Raw genomic sequence first — 16,267 nt, 5'->3', positions numbered from 1 at the left:
ATCTGGTTATCCCTTTGCCCTTCCCCACATCAGCCCAGGTTTAACCATTGTAGTTACTGATACTTTCATTAATTTAGTGTGCAAGCCCATTGATGTATGGCAAGTACAGTGTAGGTTTTGGATTTGTGCAAGACAACCCTTTTAATAGGTCATATCTGAAACTGCATTGCGGATTAAGTATTGTAATGCTAAGTAAGCTTTCCATGTATATAAACTTATCACTTTTGTGTTAAGTAAGATATTGGCTTCCCATAGGTTTAAATGCTGAGTATGCTTCTTTTCTGTGTGGGTCTCCTTTCCTATTTCTCCCTGCAAACCCCCCTTCCCATGTTTGTGTGATCTTTGCTTTTTCTTGAAATTGATTTTCTGGCTTGTTGATTTTAAGTATTCCCCTCTGAATTTTCTTGCAGGTTGATGGTCTGTTTAATAAGGTGACCGTTGCTCTGGTTTTACATTGGCTTTTTAAATTTGTGTCCCTAAAACGTATCTAAGGCTATTTGGGAGTCTTAACTGTAGCTTTTGCTGAAAAGCAGAATAATCTAGCTTTGGTCTAACTAATACCATAGTAAATATCTCTTCCACAGTAGCTTGGGAAAAATCCATCCAGACCTAGCTTGCTGTGTGCACACTAGTTGCAAAGTAGGTCAGAATTCAGTTGTTTTAGGCACGGCAGCCAAATTTTCATCTTTAAGATGCTTATCTGCCTATAGTGCCTCCGATTATTTGGGAAAGTTTGCATCTGAAATGTCCAAATCTAATGCAATATAAAGGAAGTTGAGGCTTCCCATGGTGGCCTAGCAAGGCCTTTACAAGCTAGTCTTGGGGGGCCAAAGTGTGTAAAATAAAGTTCTAATAATAATCCCTTTTTTTACACTTGGGATATAACTGAGTCTTAGATCTGATGAGCACTACCATCCCCTTGTCAAGCTGAACTCTGGTTGGATTTTACAAGTGGCAAGTGTCTACTAAATAATTCAGTCTTCCAGAAAGAGCATGCATGAAAAGACTGCTTTTAAAATAAGAACTAATCTAGTACATGGAGGTAGTAATTAATTGGAGAACGAATTTCCCCATTTTTAATGTAAATAATTGTTTTAACTTCCCTCATGTGTACCTAACAGCAAGATGTGCACCCCTGTACCAAAATACATGCCTCCTATTAACAACCTTTTGAACACCCTTAAAACAAGTAGGGATAGAAACCGATAGCCTAGGAGATAAGAAAGGTGGATATGCCAGAGGCTGTAGGTGGAAGATGCATCCCAGATCTGACGGGGACTACCTCTTGGGTGTGGGGGAGGAGGAGGAGAACTTATGATCAGATTCCTGGGCCAGCAGCCTTTAGGAGTGCTGCAGCTTCTGCTGTGAAGGTATTACTATTCTGTTGACAGACCCATCGTCGATTGGTGAGTGGGTGGGCAGATTCCACACTTGCAAGGCCAGAATGAAGCCATTAATAGTAGCTTCCAAGAGGAAAGTTGCTGCAAATGCAAAAACTAAGTACAGTGGTACCTCAGGTTAAGAACTTTAATTCGTTCCGGAGGTCCGTTCTTAACCTGAAACTGTTCTTAACCTGAAGCACCACTTTAGCTAATGGGGCCTCCTGCTACTGCTGCGCCGCCGGAGCACGATTTCTGTTCTCACCCTGAAGCAAAGGTCTTAACCTGAGGTACCATTTCTGGGTTAGCGGAGTCTGTAACCTGAAGCGTATGTAACCCGAGGTACCACTGTAGCAGCTAAGGAAACTAGACATATCCTATTCAGTTTCAAGCCAGTAGGTAAACAGTGTCTGGCAGCTTTTATGAGTTAATATTGAATATTAGCTTAGCAAAAGTTAGTATTGCTGTTGGGGTTAAACCCAAGATATAGATTCCCCCCCTTTAGCTTGAATATTTTTTTAGTGTTGGAATGTAACAGCAACCAAGAGAGCTTAGATTTCTCCTCTTAATGGGACCGATTATGTTAGCAATAGTTCTGGGGTTCCTGTCCAGAGAAAAGTATCCTTTTGGGGGGGGTTAACTTCACCCAAAAATGGGAAATTCAAGTGCACCATTAAAACTTCTGCAATACAATAAAATTGAAAGGAATGCTGCCCAAGTGTACCAAGACATGAAATGGCAAGAATCCCAAGACATTCTGGCCTTCACACAGTGGCAGGAACCTATTGACTGGTATTACAACCCTGCCTTTTACATAGGAATCGCTTGCAGAAGTGAACTGTAATTGAAAAATATAACGGCAGTCTGGTCCCTGGATAAGACAGAACTAGACTGAGGAGTTTGTGCTCACATCCAAGAGACTGCAACTGCTCTTCAGCTGTCTGGCTTAGCAAAAAGCTAACCATCTTCCAGTCTTGGAAATGCTTCCTCTTGAGTAAACTTCAATATTTAAGCTGCTCTAAGCAATGATGGTGACATTACAGTGGTACATGGAGTGGTTAAGGAGACATGCTGGCATGACAGCTTGAACCTAAACAGACTCTTCTGGTATGGCTTTAAATTTCCAGGAACTTGCCTTCCAGTCCAAAGCAAAGTGAAACCTCATTGTAATGGCAGCTGTTAATGTTGCTTGCAATGTATTTGCAGAAACCCCACTAATTGGCCTGGCATCTCGAATGGACTTGCCGATCAGAAGGTCGGTGGTTCAAATCCCCGCGATGGGGTGAGCTCCCGTTGCTCGGTCCCTGCTCCTGCCCACCTAGCAGTTCGAAAGCACGCCAGAGTGCAAGTAGATAAATAGGTACCACTCCGGCGGGAAGGTAAACGGCGTTTTCTTGCACTGCTCTGGTTCTCCAGAAGCGGCTTAGTCATGCTGGCCACATGACCTGGAAGCTGTATGCCGGCTCCCTCGGCCAGTAAAGCGAGATGAGCGCCGCAACCCCAGAGTCATCCACGACTGGACCTAATGGTCAGGGGTCCCTTTACTTTTACCTTCTTTGGGGTTGTGCCACTGAAACTGTATGTTGATAGTAAAACCAGACCGCAATGTCCGTAAAATTCCCATCAGATTATATAGGTAAGGGACAGTTTCTTCCAATGAGTAGAGATGTCCAGGTCCTCATCTGCACAACATGGGGTGAGGACTTGCTTGTCACGTCTGGCCTTGGCTCCTGCTTGCATAAGCCAAAGAAGCCTTTGAAGTATCACGTTTCCCCTTGACCAGCTGGGAAGTCTCTTCAGAATGCAGGCAGAGAAGGGGACCGTGCTGCTCTTTGCTCCCCCTGCCCCCTGCAAAAAAGCTGGTTTGGGCAAAAGGAGAAGCTTAACAATGCATTGAGTGTGCTGCCTACGTCTCTCTATCTTTATCCCTCCATGTCTGATGACTAGGTCACCTAGTGCTAGTGGTACACTGTTGCCCCCATCCCAGTAAAGCACATTTTGGGGAAAAGCAGGAATGAATAATTAATATAATAATAAAATTTTATTTATATCCCGCCCTCCCCAGCCGAAGCCAGGCTCAGAGCGGCTAACAGTAAAATAATACAGCATTCTAAAATCAATTCATTCTAAAATCAGTTTAAATCAAATTAATGGCAACCATTGGGCTAGAGTTCTGTGAGGATTACCAAAGGAGGGGGTCAGGCTGTGCCTTGGCCAGAGGCCTGGTGAAACAGCTCTGTCTTGCAGGCCCTGCAGAAAGATGTCAAGTCCCGCAGGGCCCTAGTCTCTTGTGACAGAGTGTTCCACCAGATCGGAGCCACAGCCGAAAAAGCCCTGGCTCTGGTTGAGGCCAGCCTAACCTCCCTGTGGCCCGGGATCTCCAAGATGTTTTTGTTTGAAGACCGTAAGGTCCTCTGTGGGACATACCAGGAGAGGCAGTCCTGTAGGTACGAGGGTCCTAGGCCATAGCCATTGACTTATGGGTGGGAGGAAGTAACAACATGCACTCAGGGACACCATTGGTGTGAGGAGAACACGTTTCACCTCCCTATAGCTGTCCAGATTTTTTAATTTTTCAGTGCTCTGCCAATTTGTCCTAAGGGACCATTGAAGTAAGGTAGGGGCTCATTGGGTTAACTCTGGGTTCTGTTGCTTGATGGAACGTGGGAACTGGCTCTTGCAGGTAACGGGTGTTTCAAAAGGTGAATCTAGTCCGAAGCTCCCTGCGACTTAATTGTTCTGCGAACTTGACCATGCATTTTTGCTCGTGCCACAGGCCATCCTATTAAAGAGCTGATCTCTGGTAGTTGAGCAAATGCTGAAACTGGACTTAGTTCTGAAAGTAGAAAGTTGTGCTAGATCCGCTGACACGTTGAGACATAAATATTTTTAAATGAAAGCTGGAACGGAAACAATTGGGATGGAGGTCGCAGAACTCGGGCGCTAAGAAGTTCCTTCATGAGAGTTTCCTTTCACTTTACAACTTAGGTGGATAAACTTGATGCTTCTGAAAGCCTAAGGAAAGAAGAGGAACAAGTAACTGAACCCACTCCAATAGTATTTGGTAGGTGAAGACTTGCTTTCTTTTTGTTAGGCCCTCAACTGAGAAGCGTTTCCAGAAATCCAAGTATTTGTACTTAACAAACCCTCCGTGTGTTAATGCTGAACTAGAAGAACTTGAGATTTCTTCATAGGATCTAACTAAAAGTCTGTTGCTGCCAGTGACTGCCATATCGTCATCACAATATAATTCAAGATATCGGTGTTTAAGAAGAAATCTAGTTTATGTTAGGTTTTCTCTAGCTGTTCTGGAAGCAGCCATGCAGCACAAATTGTTTACCGAAGTAAACTGACTTAAAGAGGGCTTACTTCCTAGCAATTCTCTCTAGGATTGCAGCCTTTACAGATTCTGGATGCTTTTCAAAGAGGTTTATTGGACACACACACACACTATGAACCAGTGTTGGGATAGAACAGCTATGCTTTTAAAATCATTTCTCATTTATATGATCCATGAGTGGAGGCTGAACTAGGCAGATCCTGCTCCTGAAAGCTTGGAAGAAATTGCAATGTTGTAGAAAAGTTTGCGGGTATACAAATGAAGTCCCATAGATATGGAATATTACACTACATTTGGCTCTCAGCCTTTTATTCCAGTAGAAAACACCCTCTCTAGTTAAAATGTTTTGCCATTTCCAGAAGTGCAGTGTCTCCAGATGGGCAAGGGTGTTCTTGGTACGTCTGAACTATGGTAGGGGGAAACCTTCCTTTCTGTGGGTGACAAGACTCTCTGAGATTAAATCTTCTGGAAAAACAGAATCCCATTAAGGGAGAAAATGGTCTTCTATTCCAGAAATGTGTAAAAAGTCTTTATTTTGGCAAAAGGTAGACTTTATTGACAATTGCATTCTAGGTCCCTCCATTAAAGGAAGTTCATGATGACGAGGTCAGTTCTCTACTGGGAATGGTTTTCAATGGGAGTTCAGTTTTCCCATGCATGAGGCATGCGTAGTTTTTTAGTAGAGTTTTAACAAATGTGTGTCTGGTCTGTGGCAGAATTAATAAGCATAGGCTGGGGAAATACGACTAACAGATCTAACTGCAACGTGTTTAAAACTCTCGGCTGTACAAATGTATATCGTATGGGGTTTTTGGTTTGAACTTCGAAAGATTCTCTTAATGTAGTTTTTTCAGGACCTAATAGGTGCCAGACAATTGAAACAAAATCAGTCACTACTTCACCGCAGGGAAGGAGCAGGGAGGCATTTACTATGAAAAAAAAACAGAACCCCTGAGCTATTTTTATATCATATGGGAGCTGTTCATTCAAGGATTTCTCAGGAAGTCTTGGTTGTTCCCCAGTCATGAAAAGGGGGGCAGGCAGCTCAAACATGCGGCTACGCTGGAATTTCGAGAACTGTCCCTTGTATGTCTGCCCTTCTTTTAAATCTGAAAGGGCCTTAGCTCAGCAGTAGAACCATTGGGGGCATTCAACAACGTAGACCTATTGAAATTACCGGCCCTAACATAAGTCATGTTCATTAACTGGGTCTCCTCTGAGTAAAACCCACCAATTACATTTCCCGTCCTCCCCATTCTGATCCTTGCAAAGTAAACCGGAGGCGGAGGTTTTCTCAGGCCGCTCAGTTTCATGGCTGAGTGGGGCGGAGGGGATTCAAACCTGCATCTTCCACAATCATAGTCCAGGATCCGAGCAGTTGCACCGCACTGGCTCTCAACACCACACAGGAGAGACTCCAGGTTCAGTCCTTTTGACTTTGCCAGATTAGGAGTCAGTTCTGGAGAAAGACTCCTTGCCTGAGATCTTGGAGCTACTTCCAGTTAGATTAGAACAGTATTTACAGGTGTGTTTTTTTTTAATCCTGTAAACCACGCTGTGATCCACTGGTGAAGGTCAGTATGTACATTTAATAAATATATATATATACAAAGAAATAAAGATGGGCAAATAGTCTAACATAGTATAAGGCAGCTTCGTGTGACATTAGAGCTGGAAATGTACCTTTTGCTTTTTCTGTTTCAATCTTTTTTAAAAAAACAGACAAACACCCCCCTGCATTTTGAATTGGGATTTCTTGCGTTCTGTGGGTTGGGCTATGCAAAAGGCCTTACCTTCCACGTGACTTAAACGGACCCCCCTTGTCTTTCTTCCAGGCCAGCAGCTGATGCTAACGGCAGGCCCAAACACAGTACCTCCACAGGCAAACTTCCCCTATGGCTACACAGCACCAGGATTCACCCAGCCACCGGTTTACGGTTTCAATATGTAACTCGCGCTGCAAGACCTTTAACCGTCTCGGATCATCATTTTCCCGTCCCTCTTTTTTTTTTTACTTTTTCTCCAAGAAGGCACAGATGACTCCCTGCGTTGGCTTGAATGCCCTTTTCAGCCCCCCCTACCCCCCCTTGGTTCAGAGACACCCAAAGGACACTGTGTTATTTATTGCTATGTCCTGTTACATTTCAACCTCAAAAGGCAGCTCTCTCCCCCCTCTCCTTTTATCTTGTTTTCCGTTAGCGACATTTCAAGGCTCTGTCTGAAGCGGAGGCAAACACTCCCAACTAAAACCAACAACCCAGCAATAACTTCTGGGGGCTAGGAGGATTTCTGGCGGTGGTTTTGGGCGTTTTAGTGCTGCTTTTTCCCTCTCTCCCCTTTCCAGAGTCCTCTCTCTAGCCACATGCATGCCTCTGGCACCAAGCTGTTAACGTGTTAAAAAGTACTGTAACAGATGAAGCAGCAGAACCTTCCAACTGGTGGGATATATGAAAATTGTATGTAACACACACCTTCTCCCCATTTGTTTGTAGCGCTGTGCAGAAAAAAAAAGGAAATAAAAAGTGTATTTGGAGGCGACAGGGGGGAGAGGTGACACAGTTTACAGAATGTTGCAAAAAAAAAAAAGCATCTATGCCTTCTGGATTTTTTTGTGTTTTTCTTTTCTTTTCTTTTTTTTTAAAAAAACCTTCCTTGGAGAATAAATTGGATCATATCTCAGAGCAGACACTCCCCATATTTTTTGTTCCTGTAGTAAGTAATAGCATGATACTCATTGGCATCAAATGGTACACATTTTCAACAACATAACTTGGCTATGTGACTTTTTTTTCTTGACAAGCAAATGTCAAAGAGTGTGTTGCCTGGGCAGCCATAAGTATTGTAAATGTGTGCGGCAGAGAGGACCGTGTTGGTAAGAAACATAGCTGTCAACTTTTCCCTTTTTAAAAGAGAAATTCCCTTATTCCGAATAGGATTTCTCGCAAGAAAAGGGAAAAGTTGACAGCTATGGTAAGAAATGATTTTGGAAGCCCCAGGAAGTAGGGGTGCACCTCCTTGCGTGACTTCAAGTCTCACCTTGAAAGCAAGTCTTCTGCTATGCTGGCTGTATTTGACCTGAAACTCTAAAGCAGGCGTAGGCTGCTCCTATCATCCCTGACCACACCATGCTGGCTGAGATGAGCTGGAGAGTCCACAGCATCTGGAGGACTCCCAGTTCCCAATTCCTGCTGTAAAACCCTCCAGGCGTTTGGAGATACCTTTCTGAGCCGGCAACAGCTCCAATTCCCATCCACCCCACCCCTCTTCTGGCTCTGTGCAGGAATTCTGTGAGATCAGATGGTCTGCCCACCAAACGCACTCTCGCTTTTCTTCTTCTTCCCAATAGAGAATGCCAACAGGGATGTTACTACTTTGTGCCACTCTTCAGAGACATATATCATTAACATTTTATGTACTTAAAACTAGATAATGTATAATTTATGGCTATGACTCTTGTGCTAATCATGGATATTATGAAAATCCAATTATAAACATAAATCAAACCAGTGTCCACTGTGTGGTTTGAAACAAGGGGGCTGGAGGGGAGGTGCTGTGTCAGCCTAAGGAGCTGCTTGTAGCAACCATGTAAATGCCCACAATTCTTTTCCTTGGCCGTGTTCTTAGGACTAAACCAGAGGGGTTGTTTCCAAGTCAAAACCGGAGTCAGCTGAGCTTTGGCTCCCATAGCTGTGGAAGTGCAACGGCTTTTATGCAATCGTGGAAAGTAGCCTGAGCCCCAAACGCTGTGCTAGTAAACCAATGAGTGTCAGAGCTGGGCTGCATGTTGCTAAATTGTCTGAAACCAGTATGGCGTCAGATCGCGATACCAGTTTCAGACAATTTGAGCTGGCAGTACATTGCTCCAGCTCAAATTGCCTGCCGGCAGACGGATGGCCTGAGAAGATTCTCAGCGATCACCTTTTCAGGCTGTGTCGTTCTGCCTGCCTGTGCCTTTGAGGAAGCCCCCCGCCCCTAAAGCTCATGCAAGCCAGAACGGTATGGGGGCTCATTCAGCTTGGGGGGCAGAAGGAGCCCCCCTGGCTCACGTGAGCCTGAACAGTATGGGGGCTTCCTCAGTAGGGCTGGGTGACGCAGCCAAGATACATTCCAGACACTGATATATCAGCATGTAACGATATTTAGCTGCTATGTCATGATGTTGAAAACCAGGTATTGCCCAGCCTACTGTCAAATCTAGCAACTGCCTTCAATTTGCAGTGACGTGTTTACTGTTCAGTGTGCTTGTTTTTACCACTGTAGCTTTCTTGATGCTCTCCCTGCTTCCACGAAAGAGAATATGTCACCTAAGGTTAAAACCAAACTTCCCATTGATTCGTATTTGGGAACCATGAAGCGCAGGGGTTTCAATTCTGATGTAGTTTGGAGTCCAAAGACAAGCCTTACCCTTACCAAATATTGTTCCCTTGCATGTGGTGGCAAAGATACTGGCCGAGTCTAGGACAGCACAAAAACAGTTGGCATTTGCTGCCCTTGAAAGTATCTTGGTCTCTTGCAAGGTCCTATTTTACCATAATAAGCAAGAGCTCCTTGAAAGCTCATAAGACTAAGCTCGGCTGAATGCTTGAAGTTTCTGGATGCTTAAAAGGCTCACCAGCCACATGCGATTTCCCTTTTCCTATGCTGCCTCTGTTCGTTCTTCCTTTTTAAAACCTTGCTAAACTGAATAAAATGGCAAATAACTTTCCACAGGCAGCCATTCCTGTGTACAGGATTCCTAAGTTCAAAGGTGTTGTGGGTTTTGCTTTGTCTTTAATGAAACTTGATTTATTTATGATGTGTATGCTGGCCCTTAGCACGAGATTTTTGTGGAGCTTACAATAAGCAAAAAGCAATTGAACTAAAAAGTAAAAACAAGTGTTATAGGGAAATGATAGATACACACCCACCCACCCCCAAACACAAATCCCCCAGTGAAAAACGGATATTTTTTAAAAAGATACTTGTACATACATAGCCACTCACAGTAGGATTTTCATAGTGGTTGTCACTAAAACTTTGGTCCTGACTTTTCCTCCCCAAGGAGCCCAGGCTGGCAAACAAAAAAGCAGCAAAACCATATGATCAAAATAAATAAAAGCATTACTATCTGAAAACATTTGTAAATGTTCATATATTCACAAAATAATTTCAAGGTGGCTGAGAACAGTTTCAGATATCAGTTGTCCAGGTGAACAGGAATGTTGAATGTTTTTAAATTCCTCCTGTCTCTTAAGGGGGGGTGGGCAAGACCACCTCACCAGAAAAGGCCATACAAAAATGGTGAACTACGGCTGAAGAGGCCCCGTCACAGGTCAGTGCTAACCAGACAGCACCCAGCAGTGACTTCAGCAACAGGGTCTCTCCGGCCCATTACAATCGTACCTAGGAACTCGGACGTTTTAGCTCCTGAATGCCACAAACCCAGGAGTGAGTGTTCCAGTCTGCGAACGTTTTTTGGAAGCCGAACGTCCAGTGGGGCTTCCAATTGATCAGAAGCCATACTTTGGTTTCCGAATGTTTTGGAAGTCAAATGGACTTCCAGAACGGATTCAGTTCAACTTCCAAGGTACGACTCTATAGGACTTGAGATGGTTGTGCGACGCACTATTGTGCCAGCAGTTGCCAAAGCAGCAGATAAAGGGATTAGGGTTGATGGGAAGGAGGCAGGGATTCACTGTTGAGAGGTTAATAGAAGGGGCCGCAAGGATGCTTCAAGTCCCTTGCATCTGCCAAGATGTGAATTAGTGGTGGGTTTCTCCTTGCATGGGCACAGCACATCTGAGGTTCATTTCCCTAAACTGTAAGGCTGCATTTTAATTGGTGTCCGCGTTAGGAACCAAAGTGCCATGATTGTATAGCAGAACTAAAACACAAGTACAATAATTACAGGTGCTTTTCAGAAACTGCAGAAAGCAAGCACCATAGCCAGTGAGCCATTTAACCTCTCTCTCTCTGCCTGTCTTGGCATGTGTGTGCATTGTACCAAAGAAAACGCTTGTTTTAGAAATACCGTCATTCCCACAAGTTTTAATAAATTGAAATAAAAGAATTAAGCTTCCTTTTTTTAGGAGAGCTGCAACACACCACGGTTCTAGAGTTGTTAATTGTGAGTTTCCCATCTCACGAAGGAACATACCTTAATTGAAATGCTGTGAGCCAGCATAAATTTAATAGCCACTTGTAATCAAAATTCATCCAGGGCCTCTTTAACCTCATTGTGTTCCTTGAACACTGGGGTGCTGAACAGACCCTACTATTTAGGAAGTGGGCTGTGGTGGCAGTTGCCTATTACTGGTAGGGCAGAGGGCAAGGAGGCCACCAGTAGGTGGCGCCAGAGATGGAAGCTTGTACCTTCCAGATCCTGTTGGATTGCATCTTGACTCCCTGATGTAGCCCAAACCTGCCTATCCTGACTGGCTCTTACATTCTGCAGTCTTGGTAGGTTTTGGGGAAAGCCTTAATCCCTCTGACCCTAATGAGAGATTCTAGGAAAGCCCATCACTATCACTGAGCTGTGGGTCTTCTCTATGAAATGAATGCCTTCTTAAGTGCAGAAGTAGGAAACCTGAGAGAGTGGAGTGGAATTAATGGGTATTTAATTAGACCAACAGAGGAGGAGGAGGAGGATGATGATGATAATATTTATTTATTTATTTGTTTGTTTGTTTGTACCCCGCCTATCTGGCTGAGTTTCCCCAGCCACTCTGGGCAGCTTCCAGCAAAGATTAAAAATACACTAAAAACTTCCCTAAACACTCTGTACTTCATTAAGGCTAACTGAGCGTTCTGGGAAACTGACAATGCAAAGTTACTGAAGAACGTTTTACTGGCAAACCCCATTAAAGAGAAACATCCCAGCACGGGACTCACTGGGTCCAGCACGGGGTGGGGGGCACGTGGAAGGCAGGGAATGAGTCTGACCACAAGTACCACCCGGAGAATGGAAGTGTTAAATTTAATTCATAAATCGAGTCTGATTTTTAAAAAACACACCAAAACAAATGCAACTTTTTCCGTAGTTTCTGCTCACTCTGCAGAAATCGCAGCGCCACCTTAAATAGTAGGCAGGTTCTTAAAGCTCCAGTAGCAGCAGCAGCAGCATTCGCGATAAGGCCCTTCCCTGTGTTCCTAAGTCAGACCTACCGCTCTGCCTAGCTCAGTGTTGTCTACACGGACTGGCAGCAGCTCCCCAGGGTTCACAAACAGGGAGATGTCGCGGATTGAAGGCGGTCCCTTCTGCAAGCCAAGCAGCCGCTCCGAAGCAGGAACTGTGCAACGTTGCCTTCGCTAACCCCATGCTTCTCTTTGCAAAAAAACCAAAACACCACCCCAGCAAACCGGACACCCCACCTACTCCCCAGAAGCGGATCGCTTGCACTCCCTGGGTAGCTCACTCAGTAGCACAGCGTGAGAATCTTAATCGCAGAGTCCTGGGTTCGAATCCCGCGCGGCGGGGGAAATTCCTGCATTCTGGGAGGGGGGGTTGCACTAGATCCCGCGTGGTCCCTTCCCACTGTGCGATCTTCGGGGAAAGCAAAAGCAAGGCAGCCCCAATCCTGGCAGCTGCCTCCTCCTCTACCTCTTTTTCTTTTCCGCCCGTCCCTCCTTCAACCATTCAAGCCAATGGCGAGCCCGTGACGCTGGCTGCGTGGCGAGGGGCTGCCCCACCTCCGCTCGCGGGAAAAGGGGGCGGCGGCGCCCGCCTTGGCTGGCTGGATCGACTCGGCTCCCGGCAGTATATAGAAGAAGCCCTGGCTGGGGGATCCGGCGGCGGCAGCAGCAGCGATCTGGCAATTTCCTCCAGCTCCTGCTTCCTTTGCACACTTGGATCAACTGCCCCCCCCACCTGCCAGTTCCTGCTGCTTTTGCAAAACTGTCCCGTCTGTCGGTGGGTCGGATCCTGCAACCATCATGTCTCCATCCTCGACGCCCTTCGCCAGCCCATTCGCTAGACCTCGCTGCCTGGCTGCAGCGGCTCCGGCGGGCAAAACCAAACTTACCCATCCGGGCAAAGCCATCTTAGCAGGTAAACAAACCGGAGTGGCTGCAGAAAGCTTTTATATTGTGACTTTGTTGGACGGGTCGGGGGGGGGTAGTGGATCTGCTCTAAAGTGGATCGGCTCACAAAGCTTGCTGCGTTTAATGTTTTTTTTTAAACGTGCCGCAAAAAAAATCGCCTTGAACTTCTCTTTTCTCCCCCCCTACTGCGCCCCACCCTCTGGGAAAAGTTTGCAACTCAAAACTTCCCCCTTCCAAAGCGGATTTTGTTAAAATCTCCTCGTTTGGGGAGGGATCCCTGTTTCTTGATGGGGCCAAGTTCTCTTTTGCAAGAGCAAGTCTGGGCTGGTGGAAAGAATCCTGCAAAGATCAGATGGTGCCGCTTTGCGAGGTGTGTGTGTTTTTTTGTGCGTCTATTATCTCTCCCCTCCAGCCGCCGCCGCCTTTCCTCTTCTTTTTTTGCAACCGGTAGTACATGAAACAACAAGCCACTCGCGACCCCGCCCCTTCAAGGCTGCTGTTCAGAGCTGATTGGCGGATGGGAATGGGCTGCGCCCCGGGCGAGCCTCTCTGTTGTTGACTAGTTGGCTGGATGCTCAAGTTCCTAGTCCCTGGGGTTTGCTTTGCCTCAAGAGCTATGGGAGTAGCCGCCTTTCTGGGGAAACAGTTAATGGGCCCTTCTGCAATGGTGTTCCGTTGTGGGTGCGTTCTGCAAAGTGTTCTAGACAAGATAACTGCGCGTAGACAGTGGATTTAATTCTAATTTATTACTGTACAGTGGTACCTCAGGTTACATACGCTTCAGGTTACATACGCTTCAGTTTACAGACTCTGCTAACCCAGAATTATAACCTTGGGTTAAGAACTTTGCTTCAGGATGAGAACAGAAATCATGCTCCGGCGGTGCGGTGGCAGCAGGAGGCCCCATTAGCTAAAGTGGTGCCTCAGGTTAAGAACAGTTTCAGGTTAAGAACGGACCTCCGGAATGAATTAAGTACTTAACCCGAGGTACCACTGTAGTTGTTCCCTGTGGCTACCATATTGTCGGTTTCTGGAGTGGCACAGCAAAAGAGTGGACTCTCCCCTAGAACATTTGTGGTGTGAAAAGCTATAGGATTTCATCAGGAAGTTCTAGGACATGGGTAGGCAAACTGAGGCCCTGGGGGCCGGATCCGGCCCAATCGCGTTCTAAATGCCTGGTGTTTTTACATGAGTAGAATGCGTTCTTTTCTTTAAAATGCATCTCTGGGTTATTTGTGGGGCATAGGAATTCGTTCTCCCCCCCAAAAAAAAATAGTCCGGCCCCCCACCAGGTCTGCGGGACAGTGCACCGGCCCCCTGCTGAAAAAGTTTGCTGACCCCTCTTCTAGAATATGCCCTGGTTGCAAAGGAAGTATGTGCAACAGCCCCCAAACTTTTGCAGGCGCAAATAATATAGATGCATGTCCAATGAAAAGCACCTAATGTTCCCTGGACTTTTAATGCAATGCCTGCTGCTTTTGTTTTGACACCTAAAAATCTGGCTGCTTCCAAAGACTTGTCTTTTCCGTCTCTGCTCAACAACACTGCTTTTGGCGGGACTTCTTCCTGATTGGTGGTTAAAATGTCTATTTGTTGGTGCTGGAGGATAATGACAGATGCTTAGCAAAAAAAGTTTTGGTTTTAAAAAAATAATTCCTAAAACCATGTTTGTTTCTTTTTAAATTTGATTTTTTTTATTGATGCAACTGAAAAAAAGGAAAGAAAAGCAAAAATTCAAACAAAAATAACAATAAACGCAAAACTTTCTTAACAAAATAATAAAGCGAAAATTGGTCTTGGAACTATAGACCTGACCTCCCGTCTATTCCTTATTTCATTTATGTATTACTTGTTGCCCATACACACTTTTATAATAATTTAACTAATTCTAAATATATCTTAAGTCTCATGTCTAACTTGAAACTATTTCTGAAATTCTTCAAATGTTGCAACACAATTTAAACAGCTATAAATATATTTCAGATACACTTTAAAGACCTCCCATTTTGAAACAAATTCCTGTTTTGGTTTATTCTTTATTTTTTCTAAAGCCATGTTTCAAGGGTTAGGTGAGCCTTTGGTCTGATCCCACTCATCTTATGATAGACTACAAAAATCTTAACAGTTTTTTTTTTTGTAGTCTATCATAAGATGAGTGGGATCAGACCAAAGGCTCACCTAGCCCTTGAAACATGGCTTTAGAAAAAAAAAATAAAGAATAAACCAATATCAATATTTTAGTGTGGCAGCACAGGTAGACTTGGAACTCCCTGCCTGTTGACACCGGGCAGGCGCCTTCACTACTTTTTCTTTTTTCTTTTCTTTTTGGTACCTGCAAAAATAAACAACTATCTGATTTTTAGAAGACATTTGAAGGCAGCCCTGTTTAGGGAAGCTTTTAAAATATTTGATTAATTATTGTATTTTAATATTTTGCTGGAAGCCACCCAGAGTGGCTGGGGAAACCCAGCCAGATGGGCAGGATATAAATAAAATTATTATTATTATTATTATTATTATTTATTATTTATATGTTTGTTTAGGCAAGCCCATCCAGACATGTAAAATGTGGACACGTATCTTAATCTGCTTTTTAGCATATGATTCATTTGTAATTATTTTTTAATATTTTAAATAGTTGTGTGTAACTTCTTTTACTGATGAAATGAAAACGGTTATAAAACATCAAATTATTATAATGAGAAATGTGCGATGGAATACAGTTTTTCATAACAAAACAGTTTCTTATTAGAGCAACAGCATAATAAACGAAGAGAAAATGAGCAGCTCATATATTAATATGAATGCTTTGGACTGTTGGTAGATCTCTGTCCACCATAAAACTGTTATATCCCCTATTAAAGCTACCTAAGGCTGTATACATATCATACTTTTAAAGCGCACACCCTCCAAGAATTCTGGGAGCTGTAGCTTACCCCAAAGAGCTATAACTCCCAGCACCCTTAACAAACTACAGTTTCCTGGGTGCTGCTTTTTCTAGGTGCTTTAAATATATGGTGTGCGCTCAGCCTAAGCCTATAGAATGGCTCCACTTTCTTGAGCCTTTTGTCAATACTTTTTTTTGGGGGGGCATGGGGAAGATTCCCTGACTCCAGTTTCCTTCCAAATATTATAATGCATATTTTTCTCTTAATTTTAGAACAGTTTCCCCCAGTGATGGCTGCTGTGGGGTTTGTGTTTCGGCATTAATCTTGCACCAGCAGCTCTGTAGACACGGCTGTTTGAACAAGCTGGGCTCTCCCCTTCTTGCAAAGCCAATTGCGAAATATCTGCAAGCGAGCAAGTGCGCAGGGCTAGCGTTGTTCCAGAGCTTAATTGCATTAAACAGGCTGATCTGCCAGAGAAAGGTAATCAGCTGCCTCCCGGCCGCCAGTCCTCTTAGACTGGCGGGAATTAATTCAGGGGATGCCTTCATCTTGTTAAAAATGCTTCCTATCCAACTCTAGAGTAGCCAAGAACATAGGAGGCAGTCTTGCATCAAACTAGACCATGAGTCTGTATTGCTCAG

At 44.4% G+C, this 16,267-nt stretch overlaps 2 protein-coding genes across 7 annotated transcripts in view; both read left to right on the top strand.

The window, feature by feature from the left end:
- Positions 1-7,353, top strand: part of CLTCL1 (clathrin heavy chain like 1) — a 56,725-nt gene extending 49,372 nt beyond the window's left edge. The window contains exons 31-34 of one of the 6 annotated variants that reach the window (XM_053370131.1): positions 411-431; positions 4,368-4,443; positions 5,293-5,325; positions 6,555-6,661. In XM_053370131.1, the coding sequence (XP_053226106.1) occupies positions 411-431; positions 4,368-4,443; positions 5,293-5,318 (123 nt within the window). In that variant the 3' untranslated portion in view covers positions 5,319-5,325; positions 6,555-6,661. Of the gene's footprint in view, positions 1-410; positions 432-4,367; positions 4,444-5,292; positions 5,326-6,554 lie in introns of all 6 variants that reach the window. The other 5 variants (XM_053370128.1, XM_053370132.1, XM_053370129.1 and 2 more) reach the window with 5 other exon arrangements.
- A 5,037-nt stretch (positions 7,354-12,390) lies between these two features.
- Positions 12,391-16,267, top strand: part of SLC25A1 (solute carrier family 25 member 1) — a 49,351-nt gene continuing 45,474 nt past the window's right edge. The window contains exon 1 of the mRNA XM_053369055.1: positions 12,391-12,745. Within this exon, the coding sequence (XP_053225030.1) occupies positions 12,631-12,745 (115 nt within the window). The 5' untranslated portion in view covers positions 12,391-12,630. The remainder of the gene's footprint in view (positions 12,746-16,267) is intronic.

Source organism: Podarcis raffonei, chromosome 16 (genome assembly GCF_027172205.1).
Source record: "Podarcis raffonei isolate rPodRaf1 chromosome 16, rPodRaf1.pri, whole genome shotgun sequence".
NCBI classification, from domain to species: Eukaryota; Metazoa; Chordata; class Lepidosauria; order Squamata; family Lacertidae; genus Podarcis; species Podarcis raffonei.
Note: the sequence above shows the minus strand (reverse complement) of the source record. Positions and strands in the feature narration are given on the sequence as shown.